The sequence below is a fragment of the Barbatula barbatula genome, assembly GCF_947034865.1.
Source record: "Barbatula barbatula genome assembly, chromosome: 12".
Classification (NCBI taxonomy): domain Eukaryota; kingdom Metazoa; phylum Chordata; class Actinopteri; order Cypriniformes; family Nemacheilidae; genus Barbatula; species Barbatula barbatula.
Window position 1 is genome coordinate 9332876 of NC_136775.1, and position 26975 is coordinate 9359850.

The 26975-nt window shown below is 38.1% G+C and overlaps 4 protein-coding genes across 8 annotated transcripts; 2 read left to right on the forward strand and 2 right to left on the reverse strand.

Annotated features, from left to right (window-relative positions):
• The first annotated feature begins 573 nt into the window (after positions 1-573).
• Positions 574-8208, forward strand: tnfaip8l2b (tumor necrosis factor, alpha-induced protein 8-like 2b). 2 transcript variants are annotated; one of them, XM_079469148.1, is made up of 3 exons: positions 574-842; positions 4818-5137; positions 7396-8208. In XM_079469148.1, the coding sequence occupies exons 2-3, from the start codon at positions 4820-4822 to the stop codon at positions 7636-7638; spliced, it is 561 nt and encodes a 186-aa protein (XP_079325274.1). In that variant the 5' UTR covers positions 574-842; positions 4818-4819; the 3' UTR covers positions 7639-8208. The 2 variants fall into 2 exon arrangements, with proteins under 2 accessions (XP_079325274.1, XP_079325275.1); XM_079469149.1 differs by lacking the exon at positions 574-842 and having other exon boundaries at positions 4799-5137; positions 7396-8030.
• A 325-nt stretch (positions 8209-8533) lies between these two features.
• Positions 8534-11396, reverse strand: lysmd1 (LysM, putative peptidoglycan-binding, domain containing 1). Of its 3 annotated transcripts, none has more exons than XM_079469145.1 (4): positions 11309-11396; positions 9911-10167; positions 9511-9821; positions 8534-9212 (listed from the first exon to the last, which is right to left on the reverse strand). In XM_079469145.1, the coding sequence occupies exons 2-4, from the start codon at positions 10091-10093 to the stop codon at positions 9065-9067; spliced, it is 642 nt and encodes a 213-aa protein (XP_079325271.1). In that variant the 5' UTR covers positions 10094-10167; positions 11309-11396; the 3' UTR covers positions 8534-9064. The 3 variants fall into 3 exon arrangements, with proteins under 3 accessions (XP_079325271.1, XP_079325272.1, XP_079325270.1); XM_079469146.1 differs by lacking the exon at positions 11309-11396 and adding an exon at positions 10504-10586; XM_079469144.1 differs by lacking the exon at positions 11309-11396 and having other exon boundaries at positions 9911-10576.
• On the forward strand, positions 10525-12391 carry scnm1 (sodium channel modifier 1). Its single transcript, XM_079469143.1, has 8 exons — positions 10525-10732; positions 10814-10884; positions 10974-11062; positions 11138-11232; positions 11319-11419; positions 11518-11654; positions 11742-11892; positions 12008-12391. Exons 1-8 carry the CDS (start codon positions 10682-10684, stop codon positions 12138-12140), a joined length of 828 nt encoding a protein of 275 aa, XP_079325269.1. The 5' UTR covers positions 10525-10681; the 3' UTR covers positions 12141-12391.
• Positions 12168-20875, reverse strand: tmod4 (tropomodulin 4 (muscle)). 2 transcript variants are annotated; one of them, XM_079469142.1, is made up of 11 exons: positions 20630-20875; positions 18107-18198; positions 17377-17539; positions 16600-16756; positions 16031-16153; positions 14869-14961; positions 14655-14785; positions 14202-14309; positions 13841-13984; positions 13592-13736; positions 12168-13475 (listed from the first exon to the last, which is right to left on the reverse strand). In XM_079469142.1, the coding sequence occupies exons 3-11, from the start codon at positions 17482-17484 to the stop codon at positions 13453-13455; spliced, it is 1032 nt and encodes a 343-aa protein (XP_079325268.1). In that variant the 5' UTR covers positions 17485-17539; positions 18107-18198; positions 20630-20875; the 3' UTR covers positions 12168-13452. The 2 variants fall into 2 exon arrangements, with proteins under 2 accessions (XP_079325268.1, XP_079325267.1); XM_079469141.1 differs by lacking the exon at positions 18107-18198 and having other exon boundaries at positions 20630-20873.
• Between the last annotated feature and the right edge of the window lie 6100 nt (positions 20876-26975).

Consider the following 26975-nt stretch of genomic DNA (forward strand, 5'->3'; position numbering starts at 1 on the left):
ATGGTTTGAAAAGTTAAATCTAGAATTACTCAATACAGTCCTTTGGGATACTTCATTGTGATTGGTCAGTCAAATCATTCCGTGGTAAGATATTTTTGTACAATGAGCTTTAATTGCTCATCGTCCCTAACAACCAGTACTGCACGGTGCTTGTTTTATGTCCCTCTTATCATTCCCACATCTTGTATAATAAAATAATTGGCCATAACTGGTCCAGGTCATGCAAATCAATAGTAGTAACAGGAAAATGCATAAATAAATATATTTATGGATAAGGACGATGAAGACATAGAGGAAACACAAAAACAAACACAACACCGCCATGTAATGATGGATCATTTAAGTCTGCCAGTGTATACAGTGGCAATGGGCCTCTTCGCTTCTTTCCTAATAAAAATATGATGGGTGGGGGGTTGGTTTGGCAAAAAAGTGAGCGGCTGAATACCAGATCTACTGATCACAAAGAAGCTAAAACCTCCCCTTTCACTGGGCTGCATCCAGGATTACTGCTAAATTCTTTACAAGGGCTGCACTTGTTAGGGCAAGCAAAGACACCATGTCAGCAGCTAACATACTGACAGGGCGGAGAGACAGAGACAGAGACAGAGAGAGAGAGATAGTCTCAGGGGTGTGTCTTATACATTTAGTTCCTCAAGGAAGTACAAGTCAAATTAGCTTGTTCTTGTTACTGTTGTGTGAACAAGATATTTTCTGCTGAGGATTTGAGTTGATTAAACCTGTCAGAAGAGATTTTATCACAGAGCACTAGATTTTAACCACCTGATCCGTGCGCAGACGGAGGACCGAGTTTGAGGAAGGAGGGTGAAAAAGAGAAAAGTCAGGTGAGTACTCAATGGTCCTGATCTCGGCACTCTCCTCCATCATCACACAGAGAGAGCTATGATCACTTACATGCAGAGAAAGAACTGATGTTACTACTTGTGATTAAAAGCAATGAAAAATGTTACGAGAGGATGTTAATAATATTTTTACTGTATCAACAAGAAAGTTACCTTTAACATTTATAGATTTGTTTAAAGCTACTTAAAATACGGTGAAGTTTCGTACAACAATTTCAAGTCTACACCTGTTTTGCTGTTCAACCACTCCCATATAAACATGTGCAGTTCACAGGGATAGTTGATGTTTCATCGGGCGGACGGTTTACATTGTCCATTAAGTATTGTCTAGTTAAAGTTGAGATGATTTTACTGATAACAAAAAAGTGTGATGTCATCATAACTCCCTTAAACTTCTAATGATGGATTTATCAGCACTGCTGTCTCTGAAGCCCTCAACAAACTCACAGCAACAGTTTGCGAGTCGAGGTTAGCTGTTATGCTTTTAACAGAAAATATTTGATCTGAAAGCTGTGCCACAGTTTCACTTCCTTTACGATCAGTTATGCACATGGTTTGGTAGTCTTGAAAAAACAACTGATGAGTTTCCTAGGCTTTCGCGCTTAAAAAGAGTATTAGTAAAGTAAACGGTGAAAAGGGACATGTTGGGTTACGTAATAAAGGATGTTTTTCGCAATGACAGTATGTGACATCATCACATGTCATCACAGTCAATTCTTGCAGTTCAGGTGATGTGGCAGAGGTGTAGTAATAATTAGAGGGAGGGGGGATAGTTCAACCAAAAATGAATATTCTGTATGACTTTCTTTCTTCTGCAGAACACAGAAGATATTTTGAAGAATGTTGGTAACCGAACAACAACGGTACCTATTCACTTCTATTGTATGGACACAAATCCAAAGCAAGTCAATGGGTACTGGCGTTGTTCGGATACCAGTGTTCTTTGAAATATCTTCTTTTGTGTTTTGCAGGAGAAAGAAAGTCAAACAGTTTTGAAATGGAAAAAAAGGGTGAGTAAATTATGACAGAATTTTCTTTTTGAGGGTGAACTTTCACTTTCTACACCGTACACGGCGCGACGCGACATGACACACTGCTTGTTCTAATGGGATTGTCGTGCCAAGCTGCATTCAGTGAGGACACAATTTAAAATTATAATGGGTTCTTATGCGTTTCTAATGTCTTTTGTCTTGTCTCATTGTGCTGGTCGCGCCCGGAGTAGACCCGGTAAGACTACCAGGGTCTGAGAAGTAGAAGAATTAAACAAGTTTCATTTGATCAATATCTAATCTCACTGCGGTAACAACAAACATATTTCAGAGATCTCATATGTAATCTTTCATAAAGGCAGGTTGCTGCTCTCCTTTTAATCTAAATATGCATGACAGACCTAGATGCGAACAAAAACAGACTTCTCCCCCACAGACATATAAAACAGGACTTTCCACACTCTCCTATTGTTATGAAACTTGTTGTAAAAGTCAGGTTTGTCCCCTTCGAATAAGAAAACCCACAGAGTGGGCTGCCAGTTACAAGCTAAAGTCCAATGTTGAAAGTAAACAGGTTTTGACCTGTCCTTATATGCTGCTACTGGGGATTGTGCTGCGACTTGCTGCTTTATGACAGAGTGACAACTGTGGTACACCAGAGTGATTCCTAACTTCCTACAAATTCCCTGGGCTTTATCTACACATACACACACAGGTACACACATGTCCTCAGACACAACCCTAGGCAATGGGCTGAAGTCATCTGTGGAATGCTAAATATTTACCTTGTGTGTGAAAACCTTTCAATCAGTGCAGTAGATACAGGCAGCCGTTTCATCTCAATGTAAATGCACATTGCACTGGAGATGAGGATCAAGCTTTTCTTAAATTGACTAAGATTCAAGACTTAAAGTCAATCTTAATCTTGTCAGGTTTGACTGAACCGGATGTAGGCCTCACAAATCCATGAACATGTTAAAAAACGAAACAGCTTCTTAGAAGGTCAACATAATTAATCTAATTTAGAAATGTCATTGTAATTTCCCATTTTAAACCCATTTTACTAGCTAAACATATTTTTTAAGGAAAGAGAATGTTAAACAAAGCAGGACTTGATTTTTGAATCTGAAATAGACTGAATGGTGAAAAGCTGGCGTTACACATCAGAATAAAGCCCAAACCAAACTCCAGTTATTTTTTAAACAATATCTGTGTGGCTAGTAGTTAACATTATCCTATAACCCGAGGGACCTTGGTGATGTCAGCATAATAGTGTCATCACAGAAAACACCATCACAACACTGGCTCAAATATCAGATATCTATCCATTGCACTATAATCAGATCTTAAAAGTAGTGGCTTTTAAACTGCAGAATATAGTTGCTTTTTCAGTTTAGCTAAAGGGTACAAAATGCTGATTGCTCAAATCAGCATTAACGCAAATGTTTTGGTGTTCCATATCACAGAACTAACAGTAATGCACAATCTACTGTACTCAAACGTTCCTAATTGAACGTCATTAGAAAATGAAACTAAGTGAATTAAAATTCAATCAGGTTGGTTCTACATAAAACAGAATTGGATATAAAAACATAACACAGCTGATGGCAAGCGCAAGATTTTATAATTTTTTGCCTGTCTCGGTTCATTTAAAAGAACAGAGTGGATCATTTGCACATTAATATACGTTTGCATTTGTAACAGAACTGCAGAGCAAACAAGGACTAGGTGCAGTAATGAGAACATCTCTGAGCAAATTAGTTTGTAGTTTATAGTTTTTAATAAATGCAAGTTATGCAACACAGAAAATTAATCAAAAACGACAATAGCATCTAAGAATTTTTGCCCTGCGCAATAACTGAAGCAAAACAGGCATCTATAGGCCAAAAAAAGCATACTAAGCACTTAAAAATGATAGACTTTCTCAAAATACATAAATGCCTGGATGTTGATACAATCTTACTGTTTCAAGTAGGAACTTGATCTTCTCTCCTATGCTTGCCTTTGCATGTTTCCTCGACTATACAAACTGTGAAGCACTCTTAAACTATGCTTTGTTGGCCTATCCAGAGTCTAGCATAAAAGTTAAGGTACATTCTTAAAATATAAGCTTATATTAGTGCATTTCATAATGAATATGAAGTGAAAACATTAACCTCATAATGGAAATCTATTGAATGTCATTGTGTCTACATTAACGAGTGTTTAATGCTGGAGATAATGACACTTCAAAGGAGTCTAGAGAACAATTAGTGTTGTTCATGTGATGTTTTGGCAATGGTGACATGGCAGGACCTTCCCCTGGTAGGCAAGGTGTTGAACTCAAGACAAGAGTCTTTGGGGACTCCCAGTGTGGAGGGACTCTATAAGGGGACTTCTCCTTGACAATTTTACAGATTGTCGGTTCAGTTCAGTCTGTGTTGTTGAATTTCAACAGAAACAAACCTCAGGAAGGACAAAGTCACCCAAAAGCAATATGAAAGACTGAGAGAATGCCAAGAAGCATGAGGGAGAGGAAAAAAAGTCAAGCTGTCTCCATCATTTACACTAATCCTAAAAGTTATGTATAAATATTAGTATTTTATAGTATTAATATCTTTGAAATCCTGTTTGAAGTTATATAATTTCTATACATTTCTGATTCAAGGCTACACAATAGAAACCAGCACTGACATTATAATGGCATTAAAGGGATTTGTACTGGCTTCAGTGGAAAGCATCATGGTCTCTGTTGGTCTCTGTGCTGGTGATGAGTTGGGGTCTATTGCTGGGGTTTTATCTGCTGGATGGGAACCAATGGAATACCCATTAAATCAAACTAGAATAAAACACTATGCTTGATAATGGTATTTATACCGTTATAAATCGTTAGAATTTGTTTTTTAGCAAGAAGAGGCAAAACGTTGATCAAGCATCAAGAGAAATAGTAGCGCCTTAACTTACTCGATTTCCTTTCTTTCCTCCTTAGAAATGGAGACGTTCAGCTCCAAGGACATGGCTCTCAAGATCCAGAAGAAGATTCTGAGCCAAATGGCGACCAAGTCCGTAGCGCAGATGTTTATCGACGAAACCAGCAGCGAGATTCTCGACGAGCTTTACAGCGTGTCGAAGGAGTACACTCGAAATCGCTCCCAGGCCTCTAAAGTGGTGAAAGATCTTATTAAAGTGGTGGTGAAGATCGCTGTTCTGTTCAGACACAGTCGATTCAACGACGAGGAGCTACAACTGGCACAGAGTTTCAAAAAGAAGCTGCACCAGGGAGCCATGACAGCCATCAGCTTCCATGAGGTAAACTGCACCTGCAACACCTGTAAGCAGCGTTTCTTGCATTTAATGTTGCCTATCACGCAAGAAATGTGCGCTTCAACGTTAAATTGTCATTTTAAGTGTATAAACAAATTAATTGTATGCCTATTGATAACATACGTGGGAATTTAATGTTGACAAGATGTTAATGTCAAATGTTATCTGTCTATAAATAATTTTAAATAATAAAATGTGTATCACTGCTAACAATGCGTTGCGTGAATGTAGCAGATGAAAAAGACACGATTGATGATCGGTTGTCAGCTACTATATCCATAAATAAAACTCCAGGGAGAAAACACTACCTTTATTTGCCACTTTCTTTTGCATTCATTTACTTGAACCCCTATTGACAATGTATTGCTCATTCAATCTGTAGAAGCTACATTAAGGTCTGGTGTAAGAAATTGAGTGGCAAACTAGCGGTCAGTTTGCGAATTGCAACCAACGGCTCACTCCCCCCATCGTTTCCAGTAGGGGTCTCTGCAGGTCGGAGAAATGCGTGTGCCGCAAGGTGGGAGCTGTGCCGAAAGGTTTCCCATTGGTCAAAGGCGCTCTTCCTTGACAACTGAGTTGACTAATCAGCGATAACCACACACATACCTCATTTCTTTTCAACTTAAAGAAGGTTGCAGTATGGTGTGTGTGTAACACAGGGTTGTTTTGGTGCTCGGCCCGACTTTGTCTAAACAAGCGTAATTCGGATTGAAATTCCGATTGGCAGAAACTGCCTTTGATACGCAATCTTTAAATATAAGTTGTTTACTGACAGCCCGGTGTTCACAGGGAACTCAAACCTCAGAACACGTTGAGGCCAATTTTAAGAGACTCTTTGCAGTATCTTTGTGAATCTAGGGATGGGCATTTTTTTATAATTTCATATTCGTTTATTTAAATTTAGTTAATAATGACGTAATTTGTTACGTTTTAATTTAGTCACAATTTCACATCAAGCTTATATTTATCATTAAATTTTCATAACGCATTCATATTACATATATATATATATATATATATATATATATATATATAAAGGTTTGTAATATTGAAATATAGAAAAATAAAAAACGCTTGTTCTTGATAAGAAAACAAGCATATAGGTCTATTTTACTCGGACAAGAATATCTGGCTTTGTTGTTTATAATGTTGATAATAAATAAAGTAAACGGGCTTGATACCTCGATGTCGACTGTTAAGATCCTAAAAATACCCCCCAACAAAGACGGACCCATTGTTGTGTGCTTGTTTCCCTGTTTATTACGTGACCCTCAACTGAGGAAGATATTCCTGCTGATCAGCTCTGCATATAAATATAGTTTTCTTTGTTCTTGTCTTGTTTAGCTTTGCATTGCATTTCACTCAATAAATATGGTAGGCCTATTTATTTCAACTAAGGTAAGGAATCACAGCGTGTTTTAAAACAAACAAAAGAAGCATCCATGCAAAATGTATTTAGAGGCTGTAACTCTATTTGACCTTCTAGAAGGAATGTATTTACTAACAACCTCTCCGAACAAGTTATGGTAATAAATTAATTATTGTCAATCATTGAATATTACATGGTATTTTTATACCCAATGCCACAGTGTCAAGGAATTCTGTGGCTCACCAGTTTTGAAACATTTTAATATGGTTATGTGAGCTGAGCATAGAAACGTGATCCGGGCATCGGGCATTTTTTGTTATAGTTTATGGATAGTATAAAATCATAAGAGATGACGTGACTAAGTGTTAAATAAGACGTGACAACTCTAAGGTCTACTGTAGCGGTAACTTAACTTTGTGGTGACGCAGTTTTATTCTTATGAAAATTTTGAATAGATAGCATTTTTAATATTCGAATAGTTATTGCGGATCGAATATTCAAACATTCGTGAACATCCCTATAAAAATCAACTGCAGATTCTTGGTTTCATATTTAAAATCTTCGATTCAAAACACCACAATGAAAAGTTGGTTTGGATGTGGGCCAATGGCGTTTAAGCTGATATGAAACAGGCAGCTTTCCAACCAATTGAAAATACCTTTCAGCACAACCAATTCTAGCTAATTCTAAGGTTAAACCAAAATATAACGCTTCATTGTGTAATGTATACACCTCTGAAGACACAGTTATGTATATTTTATTGCATTTCTGTCAATAGATCCTCCCAAAATTACACACTGGGCCTTTAAACAAAGGCAGCCTGAACATACATTCATTTTATGCTAACTAAACTTCCTTCTTTCTCCCCCTACAGGTAGACTTCACATTTGACAAGACAGTTATGTCAGGCATACTGAAGGAAAGTAGGGACATGCTCCTCAAGCTTGTAAACACTCACCTCACTGCAAAATCTCATGGACGGATCAACCACGTCTTTAACCATTACTCTGATCCAGAGCTCCTCACCCAGCTTTACAATCCATCTGGTTCCCTCAAGCCCCACCTCACCAAAATATGCAATGGACTTAATAAACTGCTTGAGGATGGGACGATATGAGAACAGTGTCATATTGACAGTCTTTAAAAAGGATTGGCATGCTGGAACACCTTGACTGATACTCTGTACTCAAAGCAAAGAGGCAAAATAAGAACACTGTGGATTGAATGAGGGCAAGGGACCTCACTTCAACCTTTTAATGTGTTGCTACACTATTAATAAATATTTAAGCATTCAGGGATCCTGATGCTGTCAACACAAGTTAATGTCAGAAAGCCACGGAATGGAGTGAGCTCAGATCAAACGTTTAAATATCTTATATGAACGTTTTTGTATCTCTGTGTTTCCAGCTGTACAGACTACTTATTTTAAAAATAGTGTTTAAAACACTGGGGTTCTACCACTCTGTTGTAAAATATACCAAATTGTATTAAAATGTGTTTTAAAAGACCACACAAATATTTTAGTATGACAGTGTTCACACTGCCATCTAGTGTTCCAAGTTTGTCACAACAAGCCGCCGCTTAAATTTTGGTGTGATTGACAATTGATTGAACATTTCTAAGGGTGATCTAAAATGAATAATATCCCAAAGGTCTTTTCAATTAATTAGTAAATAATTTAAATACAATACAGTGTTGTTTATATTTTGTTTCACATCTTATGCCAGCAGACAATACCAACTTAAGCAACATGCAATTCATGTTTATTAGCGCTCTAAAACATCATCTTACAGGTGGAACACAGGTCAAATGCAGTTATTCAAGCTAATAATAGTGCTTTAGTTACATAGTTTAACTTCAATCATATGTTTATACTATGCCTTTAAAAAACCTCTGAATAGATTGCGAATAGAATTGGTTTATGCATTGGATATAGGAGTGAGGCATGTTATATTAAATTTAACTGGGGTATGTGTTTAAAGTGTACACATTACTCATGCAACCCAAAAGAAACCAAGCCAAACAAAGTCTTTATTGTGTTTTGTTAATTGCTTATGGCACAGCACATTGTGAACTGAACGGAACAAAATGCAACAGCACAGAATCTGCTTGATTGATAGTTTACAGATCGATCTGAAAGATGTCTAATGGCACATTCTCACCTAAATAAATGTTTAATTTAAACCTTAAACAATCCTCTATAAAAAAACTAAACTCTTGGCAATAATAAGGAAGTGTTCACATTATACTCCAAACTCTGTCATTGCTTTAGTACATTTTTAAGAAATATAACCGTGAATTTCAATTCACTTATAGGCATTAGCATTTTACAGTGCTAATACATGTGCATACCTAAAACTCTGGCTGCGGTTTTATGATAAAGCACTTAATGTCTCCCATACCACACAACGACTAGCCTGCACTCCCCAGCAACCCCTTCGCCATATATACACTGCTGCCGTCTTAAAGACAGAGGATAGGCAGCCCTATAAAATATTTCACAGTCCAAAATAAAGAAATTGTGTCCTAATATGCAGCCAAGATCAGAGCTGAAAGATCTCATCTTCCCTGTCTCTCAAGTTCCGGGTGCGTTTGGTGATTGTAACAGGAACAGCTCCCAGTACTGGCTGCTGGTAGGACGCTGTGCTGGAAGCCAGATTGTCATAATGGAGTTGTTCTATAAAAGAAAACCTTTAAATAAAGTAAAAGTGAAAGTTAGGCAGTCATTCTGGAAATGCACGTAAGCATTCCCACATCAATTAAATGGTTTCTTTACAAAAGCAAACAATGTCTAGCCAAACAGTTGTTTGTAATTTTAATAGCCCAGCTGATTCTCATTGTATAACAGACATATGACTCATCGTGCTTCCAATGTATTCTTATTAAATTTACATCACAATTTAGACAGAAACTCTAGCAATGCCAATGATTATATTCTGCAATACCATAACAAAAGACTCATTTCATTCAGACAGACAGGCAGACTTACTGTTTCTCTCCCTCCTGGCAGGTCTTCACAGCAGCTTGTTTTGACTGACTGATCATACTGTCTATCTTTTTCAGGTATTCCACTGGTGAGAGATCAGCATACCCCTCAGAACTACTACAAGCATGGCTTCCGTGGCTCTCTTGACAAACATCGGTGTGCGTTTGTGCTTGTCTTGTTGACTTGTGCTTCTCCATTGAATCCACTCCATTTGTAAAAGATAAAGACCCGGTCAGTATTGGGATAAAAAGTGATTCCTTGAGGAATATTGAATCGTTTGTGTACAGTCTGTTTGCCCTCTTGATTTGCTCCATCTATAAAGAAAAACAAACTTGTAACGTTACAGTTTATTCGTCTAAAACCACCAGGAGCAACAATGCGATAAAAACAGACCCATACTCACCGACACGCCATACTTCAGTGACAGTCCTTGTAAAGTGTCACCGGGCTTAACTTTGTGTTCAATTCGTCTTTGTCTAATGGCGGGTGATAACGAAGAGGACACCAGACTGCCGTATGACCGGGTCCGGTGACCGCGAAGGAGGCCGTCAGTCCCGGAAAGGGACGATGTGTGATCCGCGGACATGGCCCGGGCTCCAGAATCAACTTTTTGACTTCAGCGGACTGTCTGCGACAGCTGGACCATTCATTATGGCGAGACTAAGTCGAAGCGATGACAAATCAATCAAAACACGTTAACAGAAAACAAACAACACGCCATTTAACCCGTTTCGACGCATGGAAACACTGGTCAACGAGCCACCGCAAACACTACATTGAATCCGGAGATATAAAAAACAAGCGAAGTTTTAACTTTGACGGCTAACGTTAGTTACGTTACACAGTTCATTTCAAGAAACATTAAGTTAAACAAAAGCAGCGCCTTGAAAATGGCAACGGCAGCCATTAAAGTGTACACAAACCACCAAGAAAAACCTAAAAATGTTATCCACCCGCAGACATGCTAAGTTTAGACAGTCTTTAAAACTTATTTACCGCAGTAGCTTAGCTTAGCTTATGTTGCCATGGTGTAGTAATGCCCCACCCACCAATCCCACAATTCCACGGTGGAATACAGGAAGGATGCTTGTAATAGTTATAGCATATGTTAAATTAGCAGTTTAAAGGCGTTACGCAGCTGAAAGAAAATAAGTCACTGTAACGTTAGCCAGAAATGTCTTTTAAAAGAGAGGGTGATGATCCAAGTCAGTTGAATTTACTAAAGGTATGTGTCTTCCAATATAACGTACAAGGGACGCCGTGATACAGAGATCATTTCTTCATCTCACTATCTTTCTGTTATAAGAAACGACGTGTTGCAGATCTTTTGTCTAATTTCATCCCGGATGACGAAGCCGCTCTTATTAAAAATGGAAGGTGATCGAAGCTTTTATCTAACCGTCAATGCATTTTCAACCACATTCACCGAATAACGTTACAGGTGTGTGTTTGATTCGTTACTGTAGGTATACGTGCCTTGTGTGTTCCCATCGTCCTGTGTTTGACACTGTTGGCGTGCTCATGGTACACAGAAAAGGAAAGCGACATCTTGAAGGTGAAATCTCACATATGTATTTAACTTACTCATTTAGTCGCTGTACTTTTACTTGACATTTGCGCTAAACTGTAGGAATGAAATGGTTTTACGGCAAGAAGAATGAAATACAACGAGAAGTAGTTAAAAGAAGGCATCAAGAATATGTCGACGTAGAAAGTAAACGGCAGGTGAATTTGCATTCATGAGAGTACATACACTTACATCGTTATCCGAAGCAAGACCACATTGTCATTTTGTTATTACCTGTTTTCAGGAACCGTCCAGCTCAGCTCCTCTGCTGACCCAAACACGAAAAATTACCCATCATGCCTTACTCAGAACTACTCCATACAGCAGTCGTCACAAGAAGGCCAGGTAATGGTTTGAAATATTTGGGCATAGATTTGCTGTGAAATGACAGTGTAGCATTTTTTTGTGTCTTAATTTGAATCCGTTTGAATGTTTTTTGTAAGTGAGGTACCTGAATCCCCAAAATGTGACCAAGAGTATAGAAATGATCAAGACAGCAACGTCACCTTGCCAAGTAACCAGGAACCTGCAGCTGTGAGGAAAGCACAAGCTGACACCATCTCAGCCACCAGCACAACAGGTACAGTGGAAATGTAAATCCATTATTTAGTTTCTGTATTATAGGTATCGTTGTCTTTTAATTGATCATATGCATTGTGTTGTTAAGTGTCATCTGTAGTGCATCAAGACCTGATTGAAGAGAGCAGAACGGAAGAGAGAGGAAAGTTAAAGGGAAACAAAGGATCTAGCACTGTTGAGTGTGAGCCTCTATCAGAGCAGAGACGCAGTGAACTAGAACACTACCTCAAATTAAAGAGGTATGATTCATAATGACTTGCATTAACTGATACTAGATTCTTAAAACAAAAAAATATTTTATATATTGGTCTCTTCTTCTATTTATGCCATATCTGTCTGTCTCCGCTATTTCAGTTCCGGGTGGCTGAAGGACAAAAGTGGTAAATGGGTAAAAGACGAAAACGTTGAATTTGACTCTGATGAAGATGAACCCGTTGCATTTCCTTGCAATGACTCTTCTGCTAAAACAGGCGAATGTCAGGATTGAAGATACCATTCAACAACTTCCAAATAAGCTTCAGGGTACATTTATTGTCTTTGTAGTCACAGCTCTCATTTGATATATTTTCGGTTTAGGCCTCTGTTACCAATGCTCTGCATTTTGCAGTATTTATTAGTACTGTGTACTTGCTTTAGTTGACCATTTCCTTTAAATATTTTCATCAAATACTTGATGTAACAAGAATTGACATGTGTATATATATATATGTAAATAAAACTAGAACCTTTCCAAAGGTCAGATGTCGTTTGTTGAATCAAAAAATTTTACTTATACTTTTGGTCACTTGATAGAATGTTTGTTGCATGGTTCCAATTTTAGGACAGAATATAGAATGGCTCCGTTCTGTGCTTCCTTTGTCAAATGCTGTCAGCACAAGCTTGGCATAGTTTGATTCTATGCTCTAGCTCTACCATAAAAGTGTGAAGTGTTTTAAGCCACAAAAATAACCCACACAGAGAACTTCTGAAAAACTTCTACAGTTCTTTTTTAAAATCGATGTTAACTGGCAACTCTTGATAATTTTGATAGGTGTGTAGCTATTCCAAAGAGTAGCATAAATCTCTAGCCCTTCCCCCCTTCCAATAAGTGGGTATATTTGGAGCTTCGTAACTCAAAACCATGAGACTGTATTTCTGACTGAGCGGCTTGTGTGTATTAATAGGTCAGGATGCACGGCAATGGGGTTTCAAATCGTTCCACTTGTGTTTTGCATAAAGGTTTGGTCATAACAGGATACAATCTAATCGAATAATACAAGTTATAGAAGTTATGCAGTGCTGTAATTTTATCTTGATCTTTCACTAAAATACATCAATTCAGTAACTGTTACTTCGCACAGAGTTTATATACAGATATAGATGATATAGATAGTTTTCTTGGCCACATAAGTGCATACTCCGTTAATATCAGTACTTTTTACAATCCCAGTTCAAACATTGTTTAATTTAATAAAACTTTAAAGTCTGAATAAACAATGTAGAATGTAACATTTTATTTAAAATATTTACAAAACTTTGTTGGAAGCACCATATAAGAATGCATGAATGAAGGACTGGGTGATTAGTGTCTTTTCTACAAGTTTGCTTGTAGAATTCATGAGCAGGTAAAGTTTATTAAATCAGAGCATTTGTTTTGATGAAAACCCACAAAAAGCAATGTTTATCAAGCTGACGATAATGATATCCACAATGGCTGATGGTGAATTGTAACAACATATCAGGTTTATCTGTCCTGGGGGTGTCCTCAGGACTCCAGGGGGACACATGGAGAGCTGTGATACCTCTGAGAGTTTCTTCTTTCATCCTACTCTCTGCTGACGAACTGAGCATAACATAAATGCAAAACTTGCTTAATGCAACTATATTTAACATAGAGCAAGTGCATAAAATAATGAACATGTTTGATACAAGCTGCAATGTTTAAAATAATGTACTTACGAAGGTCATTGTTTCTTGTGATGGCTATGGCAGCTCTTGCACGCGGGCCCTGCTGAGTAAAGTGATAGCCAATCTTTATAATACTGGGGTTGTTTTCCAACATGGACGCAATTTCCATCTCAACGGAGTCTCCCAGTTTCTGTCTCTGCAAGAATTTAAATGAACAGACATCAGTTGAAGTTGTTTTTAGAGTGAAACATGTACCGTATATTTAGCATTACGATCTCTTACACCAATATAGTGTCTTACTTGGTTGTCGATCTTTATCTCGGTTAGGGTGGAGTTTTCACCCAGAGCCTTGATAATTGCCATCATGCCTTGTGCTGTGATGAAGTTGGATTCAATGTTCAGGCTCTGCAGAGTGGTGTTCGACTGTAGCATCTCAGCAATAGCCTAATCCAAAAGAAAAGAATTTACACCAGATCTACAATTTTCCACAAGATGTGTCGTGATAATCCAGAGACTGCATGCTGCAAGACTTCAGGGTTAAAAATTTGATAACACATGACTGGCAACACCATATCTATATAACAGAGTCATATGTGGAACAATAATACTAAATGGAAGCAAATGAAAAAACACAGTAAAGACGACACACAGCAGTACTTACATAAGCCACAGGATCATTACTGCGTGTTCCAGCAATGCTGAGACTATACACGTTTGTGTTGCGCTTCATGGCTTCAAAAATCTCTTTCAGGGTTGGGATGGGAATGTCCTACAGAAAAACAGTTACGTATAACATTACATAATAATTTCATAATTAGTTCATTTGCAAGAAAATCTATTTAGATTAAATGTCAGACAGTACATTGTAGCATCAGATGAGATCAATTTCCCTTGATGCATTGCTCTTTAAGGTCATGCTTAACTCTTTAGGTTTTTGGGGGTCAGAAGTGCCCTTGAGCAAGGCACCTTACCCCTGATTGCTCCGCAGTAATGTGTCACTGTAGAAAACTACTTGTAAGTCGCTTTGGATAAAAGCGTCTGCCTAAATGTAAATGTTGTTGTTTTCTGTATATTATTGTCATTTTCCATTCAGGCATCAACGCAGCATTTTTACCGGGATGTTGTTAAGGTTAACCTCCGTCAGCTCGCTGTCGTTTTTCTGGATGCAGCTAAGAGTTCCCTCCACATCTGTGTCATTAGGAGGTTCTTCGGGATAGACCTTATACACATCTGGTTTCACCACACCTAAATGAGAGCAGACGATCGTTTTGTGTGTGCCGACCATCATTTTGTCTGTCAGGAAGCAGATTATATTGATGCATACGTACTGTTGATGCCTTCCGTGTTGGCAATCTTGCCGGTGGTATTCAGAGCATCATAATATTGCTTGTTGCTCATGAGTGTGTACATCCCCAGAATGGCTGTGAAGATATAAAAGTTTCAGTAGTCAACAATGTAAACATCTAGTTACTCTTGTGTAATTAAATATTTCATGTTTTTCAAAGTCAACAGATAATGTTCTATGGAACAATAATGCTTGTGGTGAAAGACTGTGACAAAGTTGCAGCCGCACACCAGGTGGAGCAGACTCACATTTAACTTAATTCGCACATAATTATCAGTGGCTTGATTGGTAAAAATATGAATGTATTTTTAGTCCAGTAGCAGAAAATACTCTGGAGCTTTAGATAGATCTCAATGCCACTCCGAGAACTACGTATTACACCTATATTAGAACCTCTAGCTTTACTTTGAATAGTAAAACTGTCAGGATATGTTTAATGCAATGTTACATTTCCAGCAGCACATCAAAAGCGGATTCAACCATAAAAACCATCAGCAGCGGAGCCGCATGCCCCTATTGAAAGTTTAATCCTGATCTGGATGAGCTCCAGAGTTAAAATTGTGTTTTGAATGAGGGGCTGTGCTGGATAATCTGCACCCGGTGATACACTCCAAAGAAATTGTATTTATTAATCATTATTAAGTGATAACACCGATTGTTATTTAATCTGTATACTACAGTTTCTGTTCTCACATTATGGCTTGATCTAATTGGCTACCTATTACTAGTTGGCTCCCGTTCATCTTATTTTGGTGAGCTGCTGAGCTTGAGAAAACAGACACCGTGAGCTATAAATCTGTGCATGAGTGAGGCTTGACCTACACAGTTCATGGTTCCACATAGAAAGTCAGCTGGTTATTTTATACGTATCAGAAACGGTGTCATTTGAGACTGACTGTACAACACAAATAGAGCCGATGAAAAAGAGGGGGGTATTGCGATCAGCAATAGTAAATAGAGGATTAGTTCAAAGTCGAGAATCAACATTTGGATTAGAGTGAGAGCCATTGCAGGACATTAAGTTATGAGGTGCGGATCAGTATTAGATGAGTTGAAAGACGATCTTTAAAGAACTTTGGTCTTTGAACCGGAAATCATGAACTATTATGTATTATGTGAACAGGAAGAGAACATCATTGACCCACCTGCAATGTCACACATCTCGGCATCTGTTGCATTCCTAAGTGCTTCCTCAAGCTCGGGTTCCAGAGTGATCTGTTCTTCTATAGGGATTTGTCCTGACCCTGGTTTTGGCACAAATGCTTTACCTAAAAACAACAAACAGAGAGAGAATTTTTTTATATGTTTACCTATGTATATGTTTAGATATGTAAATAGGAGCTTTCACGGTGGATACTGTTTGAAAGCAGCTTAACAGAAAAGTAATTTCAAATCATTCAAATAACTATATATGACCCTGCCTATGAAAATCCAGTCAAAGGCTTTACATACAATCATACTACATAATGTAAAAAGCGTTTTGTTAAAATATCCCATAATATCTTTAATATGGACCGAGTAAGGCCACGTCAATGATTGGAATCATTGCAATTAATGATTAAAATCAAACTTTGAAGCTGCCTGATCTCATTGTTAGATTATGAGACTCTAGCCTGCGGTTTCCACAGACTGGGTCTCATATATGTATGTTTTTTATACATAAACCAATCAACCTGACATCAACTTTAATACAAAGGTACTGTTTATGATGTACCTCTCTTCTCTCCAGTAAATGGTACCAGGTCATCTCTGTCCTGGTGTTCCATGGCTTGTTTCTCCAAGTGATCCATGAGGGCAAAGCGATCAAAGGGGCCTGTGGGACTTTTCTTTGTATGGTCACGCTGTCTGTATCCGGCTGGTAGGATAGTATTCTGAACCACAGAGGGCAAGAGAAGAACGTTAATTTGAAGTGTATGAGCTGAACTTGGTCATTTATTGCTCCATTCTTTTTGCTATAATTAAAAATTTAAATGTGCGAGATAATTAATGGCCTATAATGGCATAATATTTAAAGGAAATTAAGTGGCATCTAGCGGTGAGGTTGTGAATTGCAACCAACGGCTCACTCCACTCCTCCCTTTCAAAGCACTATGGTGGCTGACACAAGACTACGATGTCATTACGTTTTTGCGTCTTTGCTGAAGGAGATAATGTTTTTACGAAACCCCAAAGATATAACTCCAGCATGAACTGTGTGTGGCATAACTTTGAAGACCTAAAATTATTTCTAATTTCTATATTAGATTTTTATGCATTATGAAGAAATGTGCAAAAACAGATAACTCCAACATACATTTTTTTATTGTTATCAAGATTTATGGGTGTTAGCTGTATTTTTGTTTTGTTTTTATTCATCAAATCAAAACAACCCAGTTTTTGCAAATGAAATCTTGGCTTGAGACATGGCTTGAGACCCTACACTGAGGACCCCCTCTCCCTTATAAGGCACATTTTGACTGTATATTAAATGTCAGTACAATATCTCTTGTACCTCTGGGTCCATCTCCTGTAGCTCATACTCCAACTGTTCCAGCTCCTCGGCGCTGAGGCCCTTGAGGATGGCATCCTCATCGATGTCACGCGGATCACTCTTTGACATGCTGGCTGCTTGGTGGTACTCTCAATTCACACAGCTGGCCCAGAGACAGCGAGCCCTGAAGACAGAGAGATAAGAAATATGAGAGATGAGCAAGCCAGATAAAACTTTCTTTAACAAACAAAACAAACCCACCAAACCAGCACTTAGAAAACAAAAGAAAGCTGTGCAATGGTTTGAGCTGAATTATTACATTTGGCTCGCAAGTACGACACAATAAAGCAACAATGGTTGCTTGTTTTATTCAGTCCTTAAAAGCTTTCTGTAGAAATTCAGAATGAATGGCAAAACCGGCATTTCATTCCAAGTAACTTTTCGCCTAGCCAAAAGACTGCTGAAGAAACATGATAGGGAACTGCTTACGTTGTTAAATGCCAAAAAAAACAATTGGATTAAAAGAACAATTCAAGTATTTGTTTACAGGACAAGCATTAAGGGTTTTGTGGTTATTGTGGACTTGAGAAAAGATATGGTCTGTTATAAAGAAAGCACTCCCTCATTTTTAATTCCAAGTTAGGGAGAGAATCCTGGCTATATTTAGTTTGTGAACAGTAACTTTCAGGTTTTGGGTTACAGTAAGGAGGAGAAGGTTTGGCTGAAGAGTGTGGAGTTATCACTGGCTCACACTCATCTAGGTGGCCAATGCTGCCACCGCCCGCATGTGAAACCGGGTGATAGGCTAGTCAACAGTTTCAGACCACCACACCCAAACTGGATCTGCAAAACAAACAACAGACAATATACCGATATTTTGTGTAACCACCTCTTTAACTACAGTCTAAAGCTACTGTAAGGAAATATTGTCCAATATTCCCAACATGGTTCTATTAGTTCAGATTACTTGTTTAATGGGAAACTCCTTTCAGATTCTATGACCAATGTTTACACTAACATTGAAAACGATTTCCAAAAGTGAGCTCATGGTCTGTAAATACTTGCTAATGAACATATCCATGAAAGTGCAAAGCATTAGTGCTGAATCTCACAAGCTGGATCACATGGACCTGCTATGTTCTGCACTCTTACCCATCACATACTGCTTCTGGTAGTCCAAAACACAACGTTTTCTGTAATATTATGCTCACTACGCGAAGATTTAGGAATAATTTTATTTAGATTCTGACTATAAGACATTACTAGAGATGTTGAAGGGTGATCTCACATTCAAAGACGTTTTGGGTATGTGAGGCTGTTTGTTTGCCCTATCAGAGGCTACTTTGTAAAGCCAGTTATACAAACACAAGATCAGAAAGCTAAAGTAAAGCTAAAGATTACAGACGTCACATAGTATAATGTGTGAATTAGGATTTTCATGCCAATATTGGCATCACAGGGCTATGGCTATGTAAGTGGCATTGGTCTTCATGTCTCATGCAACACACTTTTACAGCAAAAACGAAACTATTTTACGAGGTGTCTAATTGTTTTTAGGCTTGAAATCGTATGATCTAATTTTGTACATTTTAGTATAATTTGCTTTTGTGCCAACATACAAAGTCATACGAATTAGCCACCTCGTGAAATGGTTACGAATTCCTGTGAGATACTGTATATTGACCGTTTTTTTACACTGAAAATAGCATTGTGCTGTTTGTACACAAGAGGGTGCAAAAATAAAAGTTTTGCATATGAAAAGTACATGAACTCGGTTAAAAAGTTATTGTATACTACAATTATTTTTTCACACCTCGCATACACCAGTTTAGACTACACTGGCTTAGAGACATAAATAGCATTAACAAGGCTTTCTTCTTTAACCTTAGAATAAACAATCAAAGTAAAAGATGACGTTCCGTCAGTCAGGTGATATCTTTTTGTGTTGTGCCTGTTTTCCAGGAAAGAGCAGCTGTTTCCAACTCGACCCTAAAAATGACTAGGTTCACCTGTTCAACCTCTCCGGTTCTGAAGTGGGTCTTTTTAAATTAGTCCTTCAAGAAGGAATCTCTGCTATTCCACTGTCGCGAGGCAGCAGACAACATGTGACCTTTCCAAATGGGAAAGCATTTCTTAAACTGAATTTATTTTTAGTTCATTATTAAAAAAAATCTTAAAAATTGCAATTTAAAAACACTAAATTATAATCCTAGAACCTAGCAGGCTCATCTGATCTGCCTTAAACTAATTTGTATTGACCAGACATCATTTGTGAAATGTCATAATAGTGCAAACCAATATTTCACAACTTGACCTTTAGCAGAAAAAACAATGAATGCATTTTCAAAAGCAACACGACCCAGCTCCGTGCTTTTCTTAAAAGCTGTTATTGTCCCCTACTAAACAAAAAGTTGACTTGGTTCTCAGAAACTCTATTCCCCCTCTGGTACTTCACAAGGTGCTGAACGAATATCAGGCACGGAGATGTCGGATATCGTATCATTCAACACCGAATGCGAACCTGCCACGATGACTGCAGAGGTCAATATTCCCAAAACATGCAGCAAGCCTAAAAACAACATTCTAAGTCAGATTCATAGTTCAGTTACATGGCTGATCTGAGAACAGTTCAGGTCTGCAGACTTGAGATTAAAACACTCCTTCCAGCTCAAAAGATATTAAACTATTCGCAAGTAGACTTCAAAAGCTCTCACTGCCCAAGTGTAAAATTCCAAATCAATCCCAGCTTAATTTTAGCTTCACAAGTCAGCAAAACTGCAGTACTTGGTAACACTGCAAGCTGTCTTGGAAATCAGGACTTTAAAACAAAAATGTTAAAGAACAATATATCTCTTAAATAAATCAGAAGGTTGTACACAAGACAGCCTAAAAAGCTTGTCGAAACCTGCTTTTTTCACATATTCCTTTAACCAATCAACAGGTGCATCGCATGCAGGCCATTCAACAGTTTGCAATGTTTCACATAAAACCTTGCTTGAATTCAAAAGCTGTATCCTAACCCAAAGTAAATACTAACTGTACTCTTGACACATTCTACATTTAAAAAAAACACAGTGGCTCCAAACCATTAACATTCTCAAACATAATAAGAATTTATTAAATGTTTGTATATAGTCAATATGAATATATCAAGGAGGAAAACCCTAAATACAACCAACGCATGACAATAACCATTTAAACACAACAGGTTTTAGGGTCCCTGATGCTACAAAACAGGCACAGATTACAGAAAAACAGGTTGTGTACTACCTACCCTTACTAAGTGTCAGAGCTGCTGGGATCTTCTGTGCAGCAACTCTATGTTTGAAATCAGAGAATGGCCTCTCTCTCTCTCTCTCTCTCTCTCTCTCTCTCTCACCCAGTCGCCTTTTCCCTTTCCCCCTCCTCTCCGTGCTGTCTGTCTCTCTAGCTCGCCTGCTTTCTGTGCTAAGACAGGGATACTAGCAACTCTTCATGAGGTCAGCTTTTAATTATTTGGGCTTTGAGAGAGTAGTGACTGTGAATGAGAGCGAGAGACAGAGAGAGAGAGAGAGAGAGAGAGGGAGAGAGAGAGAGAGAAGGGGCATGTGATCTTTGCCGTCACTTAATCAAAATTACGAAAAAGTGAACTCTAGCGTAGAGTAGTGGTACTGCAGGCACATTGTACAGGTAGACTGGTCTGAAAAATAGAGCAATATTTCATATTTTAATAGCAATTTAGTATACTGCTATTCAATCATATTAACACATTATAGACACATAACTTTCACATTCACTTAAAACAGTGCCATTGCAAATAAATACAGTGTGGGGTATAGGCTATAACAGCAAACTTTGAAAGTAAATAAATAAATAAAACATTAAAGAATACAATAAATATTTAAAAGTTTAGTTTGAATAATACATCAAACTTAGCATCTCATTACCACTACAAATACACTGGAAAGAGTTTTGATGCCTACTGTGACAGTCTTATGAAGTTCTATGACACCAAAGAACAGATTTAGCTATTATTAAAAAGACATGATTGTGAAACAAAAACTTCCGGTGACGCACCACTGTTTGACCTCTGCCATTTCTTTCTCTTCGCATTTATTATATGTGTGTTGTTACATTCCTTGTTTGATAATGATCTTCTGACGAAGGTTTTTTGCAACAGTGTCAGTTGAAGTCGCTGTGGCAGTGCAGGGCAGGCCGTGGGCAGCCACATATTTTTTATAAGCTTCCCGGATGATCCTAAAGGCTTGTACATTAGCGTACGGAATGTCTGTGATGGGGTCTCGGTAAAGTGCAGGCTTATGGGTAACGGGGCAGACCTCTTGAACAGGAACGCGAGGAGTTGGTGATTGAGGAAAGCAACTCTGGAAGGTTTTATCATCGCTGAATGTAATGTAGGTGCGGGAACATTTGGCGGCCCCTGGTGGCAGAATATATACAAAAGCAGCGCTAGTGGATTGGGCATTAGGTGGTACAGCAAGGGTTGATTCTGTTTGGGAGAGAGTTTGTGGAGGGTGAGGGCCTGGATTTGGTTGGGCATCTTGGTCCAGCCTGGTAATAAGATGAAATACCATTTATGCACTCGTTTTATTTTAAAATACCCAAACTTTGTTGGTGCTTTACTTCCAACCATCTATAAGGTGGACCAAAAAAACGTGAAATACCCCTCTACATCCACGTTTTCCTCTTTGAGACTGACATCAGACACCAGGGGCATGAGTACAGAGTGATACCGGATAACAGAACCCACACACTGTCGCTTCATATGGACCTGTCGTTTCTTATCTGCCTCCAAACGCTCATAATTTTCTGCAGTACAAACACACAGTACAGCCACTTAACCCATACCATTATAAACAAGATTCATAGACAATAACAAACAATTATCAGATGTCAATAAGCAACCAATGCATGTAGAACGAATGTGCAGAAAATGTCATTATATCATGTTGAGTAAAATGGTACAGTGTATTTATATTCCTCACCCAGTGATCGTAGATTCATCTCTGCTGTTATCTTGGCCTCTGCCAAAAGCTCAGCCTGTGTCAAAGGTCGCTCATGTCTGGTGCCCTTCCTTCGTCGTGGAGCAACCTGTCTCTCCTGCAGCCTCAGGTATGTCAGTCGTGTGTGTTCTGTCGTGGACTGACGCACTGACTTCCTGTCTAAAGCATATCCATTCATCGAGTTGTCAGTTGAATTGCAATTCATCAGACACTGACTTCATGTCATTAAAGCTGAGTATTGAGGGTTTACTAACATGATGTAGTTGCAGGGCTGTGTGCTGAGATAACCGCATCTGCTGTTCCAGGTAATGATAACAACTTGATTCATAGGCAGCAATATTATTTATAACGTTATAGGCCAATAGACACATTTTATTGCACTAAAGTCATCTAATTGTCATAAAGCTCAATGTTTTCAGGATATGACGAAGTGCAATCTTATTACATTGTTATTTGTTTGTAAACATGGTATTTTTCATCATCTCACTTCCTGGGGAGTAATGTTGATGGTGTATTGTTTATTCTCTCTAGGAAAATATTTTTAAGGTAAACACTTCCTCGGAAAGGGAGTGTACAGGGTAAATATTGATATCTTATTGTTTTTACAAATGAAAACAAAAACAGAGCACTCACTCCTGTTAATGTCCTCCTGTAGTACAGGGGGGTTGAATTTGTCAATCTTTGCCTTGTCTGTCCTCCTGGGCAGCTCAGTCAGTTTCCTTTGTTTTGGTTTCTGCCTCACAATTTTAACAGGCTCCTGCACAAACAAAGCCCTCTGGGATTACAGGAACCATATGACATGACAAACATAAGCAAACAACACTATTTATTTAAGGATTGTTGAGAAATCCATATTATTTAAGACATGATTCAATACAGATGTGGTACTTTGCTATGTACCACATCTATACCTTATCTTTACAACAACGACAGTCTAGCGGTTCTATATGCTAACTTAGGGACTAATGTGTGTGACTGGTACTAAAGACTGATTATAGACTCCACAGGAATACCTTATAGGCTTTGGTCACCACTCTGCTCTTTTTGCGTGGTCCATCTTCCTCCTGCTCGCTGTCAGGTTCATCACCTTCATCAATGTCAAAGTCACTGTCCACCTCGTCCTCAGTTTCAGACAGGTCACCCTTATACTCTTCATCACCTGACACCTGCACAAATCACAAGTCACAGGACACAGGTAGCTTAATGTGATTGAAAACTTAAACATATCGTCTTAATTCTTATATATTATAGTATCATACATGCATATTGTATGTATTACACATATATTGTATAACATAGGCCTATGTGTTTTTCATGGTGTCAGTGTATGTATATTTGTTCCTTTCACACATAAGTAGTTGTAGGTACTATCATACATGTAGCCTATATACATGTATAGAATTACACACGTGTTGTTCCAATTACATATATAGATCCATATATGTGTATGTGTTTCTATTATACACATTGGATATGTTATAGGCAAATGTATTAATATCACAAGTCATCTAAATAAAACACAATGACTCATTAGTCTGCAGTGCGTGATATTGTCATGCCAAGACAAAAAATGTGACAGGGCAAATTGTCATAGATAACATTCCACGCGTTCATCGTGATTATGTGCCATTGCTTAACAGCTTGAAGTATTTATTTATTGTGTGTCAATGAAAACTGTGATTACAATCCTCACCTCGTGAAATCCTCCGTAGGTGGTTTTGTAAAACTCATCTTCCTCTTCTGCATCCACCAGTCTGGACATGCGGTTTCCCGCAGTCTTTCGGGGAGCCCTGCTTAAAGTGAAAGCTAAACTCATTCTAACATCAGCTACGTAACGGCAAAAAGCTATATTATTAAAAATAGAACCATGAGAAGTTATAATAAATCAGCGTCTAAAAGGGAACAGAAACCAAATGTTAAAGAATGCAAAGGTGCTGCGTAGCGTCATGAACAGAGCAAATTATTATGTATAATTTGTATAAACGAATAAAGGTTTTTTAATATTATTAGATCACACCAGAATTACAGCTGGTGTGATGATGTCATATCAGACTTGTTAGTCTAATGAGTAATCGATATAGAGATCTTGTTCAGACCAAACTAATGGAACTGCAATTCGCTTCATGGCCGCCAGGTAGAGACAGAAGTCAAGTACAGCTGACAACCTCTGCACTAAAGCAAAAGTAACCCATGCGTTGAAGTGATTGTACAGGTGATTTTATGACACCAGCTGTAAGAGCACAAATACAAACACACCCATAGGTATACGCAGAGAGACTGAAAGCTAGTTTTACAGGAGGGCAACTCATATGTAAACCCAGAGCAGCTGACTGCTTAGCAAACATATAACTTATTTACTACATTGGAAATTGCTGACAATATAATTTACAATGAAATGCATGAAGCCATTTAAAATGCTAAAAAGTCTGTAAAAACAGTCTTATCAAAAGTTTGTAAAAGTCCATAAGGAAACGAATGATCATTGAGATCGATGCACTGCAAGACACTATGTGAAACAATGTATAATCACAAGGAATTGTATAATCTACTCCGATTGTTAAATGTACTGTGTTTGGGAACCAGCTGTGATTAGTGGCAAATAGCCCAAGGGGTCAAGATCACATGGATTCCAAGGTCTTGTATTTGTTTTCCTTTCCCTTGGTGGGAAAGGTTAAAGTACACTTGTGTGTTTGGCCACCCGTGAAGATCTCACACATGCACACACTTGTTGATATATTATTTCAAGAACTTTCCCCTGGGAACCTCACAAAAATATTTTTTCATTTTTCCAACGTCATCATTTAGTAGGTTTTATTCGTTGGTTTATTTTGAGTGCCAGGTACTTTTGGAATGATGTCCACACTGGTTTGCCAACATTGTACAGTTAACCTTCAGCTGAAACCGAAACACACCCACACACAGAGAAAAGTGGTTAAGGTTTACTTCTACGGCCCATTGCTGTACATGCAGGGAATTTTAACAAGTTTATATAGCCTGTAATATAGAGTGCTGGAGTTGGAATATATTTCCTTAATTTATTGTGGACAATACGAGGCTTGTGCTTGGAAGGTAATAAATGCAGTGTTGACAGAATGCGGATGTCCTTGGAACAAAGCTGCAGTGTGTGTTTTGAGCAAACATTAAAAGCCATTCCAGACATTTACATTCATTTGAAAACCAAAGCTAAACATGTGCACACACCCCTGCGCTGTCCTGTACTCTCCCATGCCTAACTATTATTATCCAATAGCAAAGGTTTGAAAGAGCCAAGGGAAATATAATTAAACAATGGTAATTTCTCAAAAGGAAGTAAACTAAATGGTTTAACACCTGCGGTGGTTGGGTGTTTGGACCTGTTTTTATCTTTACTAAAGATCATAGGATTAATCCTTTTTAAAACCTCAGACATTTCTTTTAATTTATGATAAACATGCCTTTTCACCCAAATCACAGATTCTTTGTTCTTTTTTAGTTTGAATAGAACCCCTTTTCATAAATGTGATTTACTACATTAATATGAGGTATATAACAAAAATTAAATAAATATTCTGTCAATGTTGTTGGTGTTTGGAATAAAGTAAACATCTGTGAAGTATTTTTACATAAATGTTATTGATTTGAAATTCTTAATGTTCTTGGTCCACAAGACCCACAAACATTGGAGTAACAAAACATGAATACTGTACAAGTGTTAAAAACTTCAGGGTTTATTCATGATAAAGCATTTGTATTGAGGAAACAGTTGGGTTAAACTTTTTTAGATTATTGCCTTGATAACCAGGGAAGGAAGGTGTTTTGTACTCCCACGCTTAAGTTGATTCATGATAGAGGTGTGCTTTCATGAATTCCGGAGCACACCCACAAGGTTTAATATTTTCCTTACATTGTTTGGAATGTAATGTATTCTCTCAAATATCTTTCTCTCAAATTACAAAATGTTCTGGTTCAGAACAAAAATGTGAAGTTTTTATTGAAGTCTTATCATGTTCTACATAGCTGCCTATAGCTTCTTGAACTATTTCGTAAACAATGAGCAGGTTTCGGCCTTGCTGATTTTGAAACTATGCCCTCAAAGAGCGCTTTGTTTTCCGTCTAGTATTTAGTTTCTTGTTTCTTTGATGTCTGGCATTTCTGTTGTCTCTCTGAGGCTGCCTCACTATCGATGTAGAATACAAAAACATCTGTGAAACTGAGATGGGCCCCGTTCATTCAGAGCGACCTCTAAAAACGTTCTGTTACATTGTAGTAGTATTGTAAGTATTGTATTGTATTGTAGTATTTGGGGAACAAATTCTGCTTGTTTTTGTTTGTAACAAAGCTCAAAGGCTCAATGGTACACAGTGTTATTGGTACCATATGAAATACGTAGTTGTTTGGGCCTCTCTGAACACAGACATTATCCTGTGGGCTACAGTGGGAGAGGACCTCATAGCTCAGGAATGTGAAAACACTGCTGCTGTTAATCGAGCTTTGTGTGGGTGGTTCATCCCGCACAGCTCCCCCAACACGGCCCAGTCTGGCATTGAGACCACACGCCACTGAAACGATAAAGACATGAGATGAAGCGAGATCAGATGAGAGGTGATTCATGCAGATTACAGACTTTAATTTAGAAAACTT

Bases quoted from the DNA above. Each gene is read 5' to 3' on its own strand.
- lysmd1 (XM_079469145.1), bottom strand. From the start codon at position 10,093: ATGTCCGCGGATCACACATCGTCCCTTTCCGGGACTGACGGCCTCCTT. The intron at 9,822-9,910 runs GTGAGTATGGGT...TTTTCTTTATAG, and splicing joins CACTGAAGTATGGCGTGTCG to ATGGAGCAAATCAAGAGGGC. The intron at 9,213-9,510 runs GTAAGTCTGCCT...CTTTATTTAAAG, and splicing joins TGCCAGGAGGGAGAGAAACA to GTTTTCTTTTATAGAACAAC.
- tnfaip8l2b (XM_079469148.1), top strand. From the start codon at position 4,820: ATGGAGACGTTCAGCTCCAAGGACATGGCTCTCAAGATCCAGAAGAAG. The intron at 5,138-7,395 runs GTAAACTGCACC...CTCCCCCTACAG, and splicing joins CAGCCATCAGCTTCCATGAG to GTAGACTTCACATTTGACAA.
- scnm1 (XM_079469143.1), top strand. From the start codon at position 10,682: ATGTCTTTTAAAAGAGAGGGTGATGATCCAAGTCAGTTGAATTTACTA. The intron at 11,063-11,137 runs GTGAAATCTCAC...GCTAAACTGTAG, and splicing joins AGGAAAGCGACATCTTGAAG to GAATGAAATGGTTTTACGGC. The intron at 11,893-12,007 runs GTATGATTCATA...CCGCTATTTCAG, and splicing joins CACTACCTCAAATTAAAGAG to TTCCGGGTGGCTGAAGGACA.
- tmod4 (XM_079469142.1), bottom strand. From the start codon at position 17,484: ATGTCAAAGAGTGATCCGCGTGACATCGATGAGGATGCCATCCTCAAG. The intron at 16,154-16,599 runs GTACATCATAAA...TGTTGTTTTTAG, and splicing joins ATTTACTGGAGAGAAGAGAG to GTAAAGCATTTGTGCCAAAA. The intron at 14,962-16,030 runs GTGGGTCAATGA...ATATCTTCACAG, and splicing joins CGAGATGTGTGACATTGCAG to CCATTCTGGGGATGTACACA.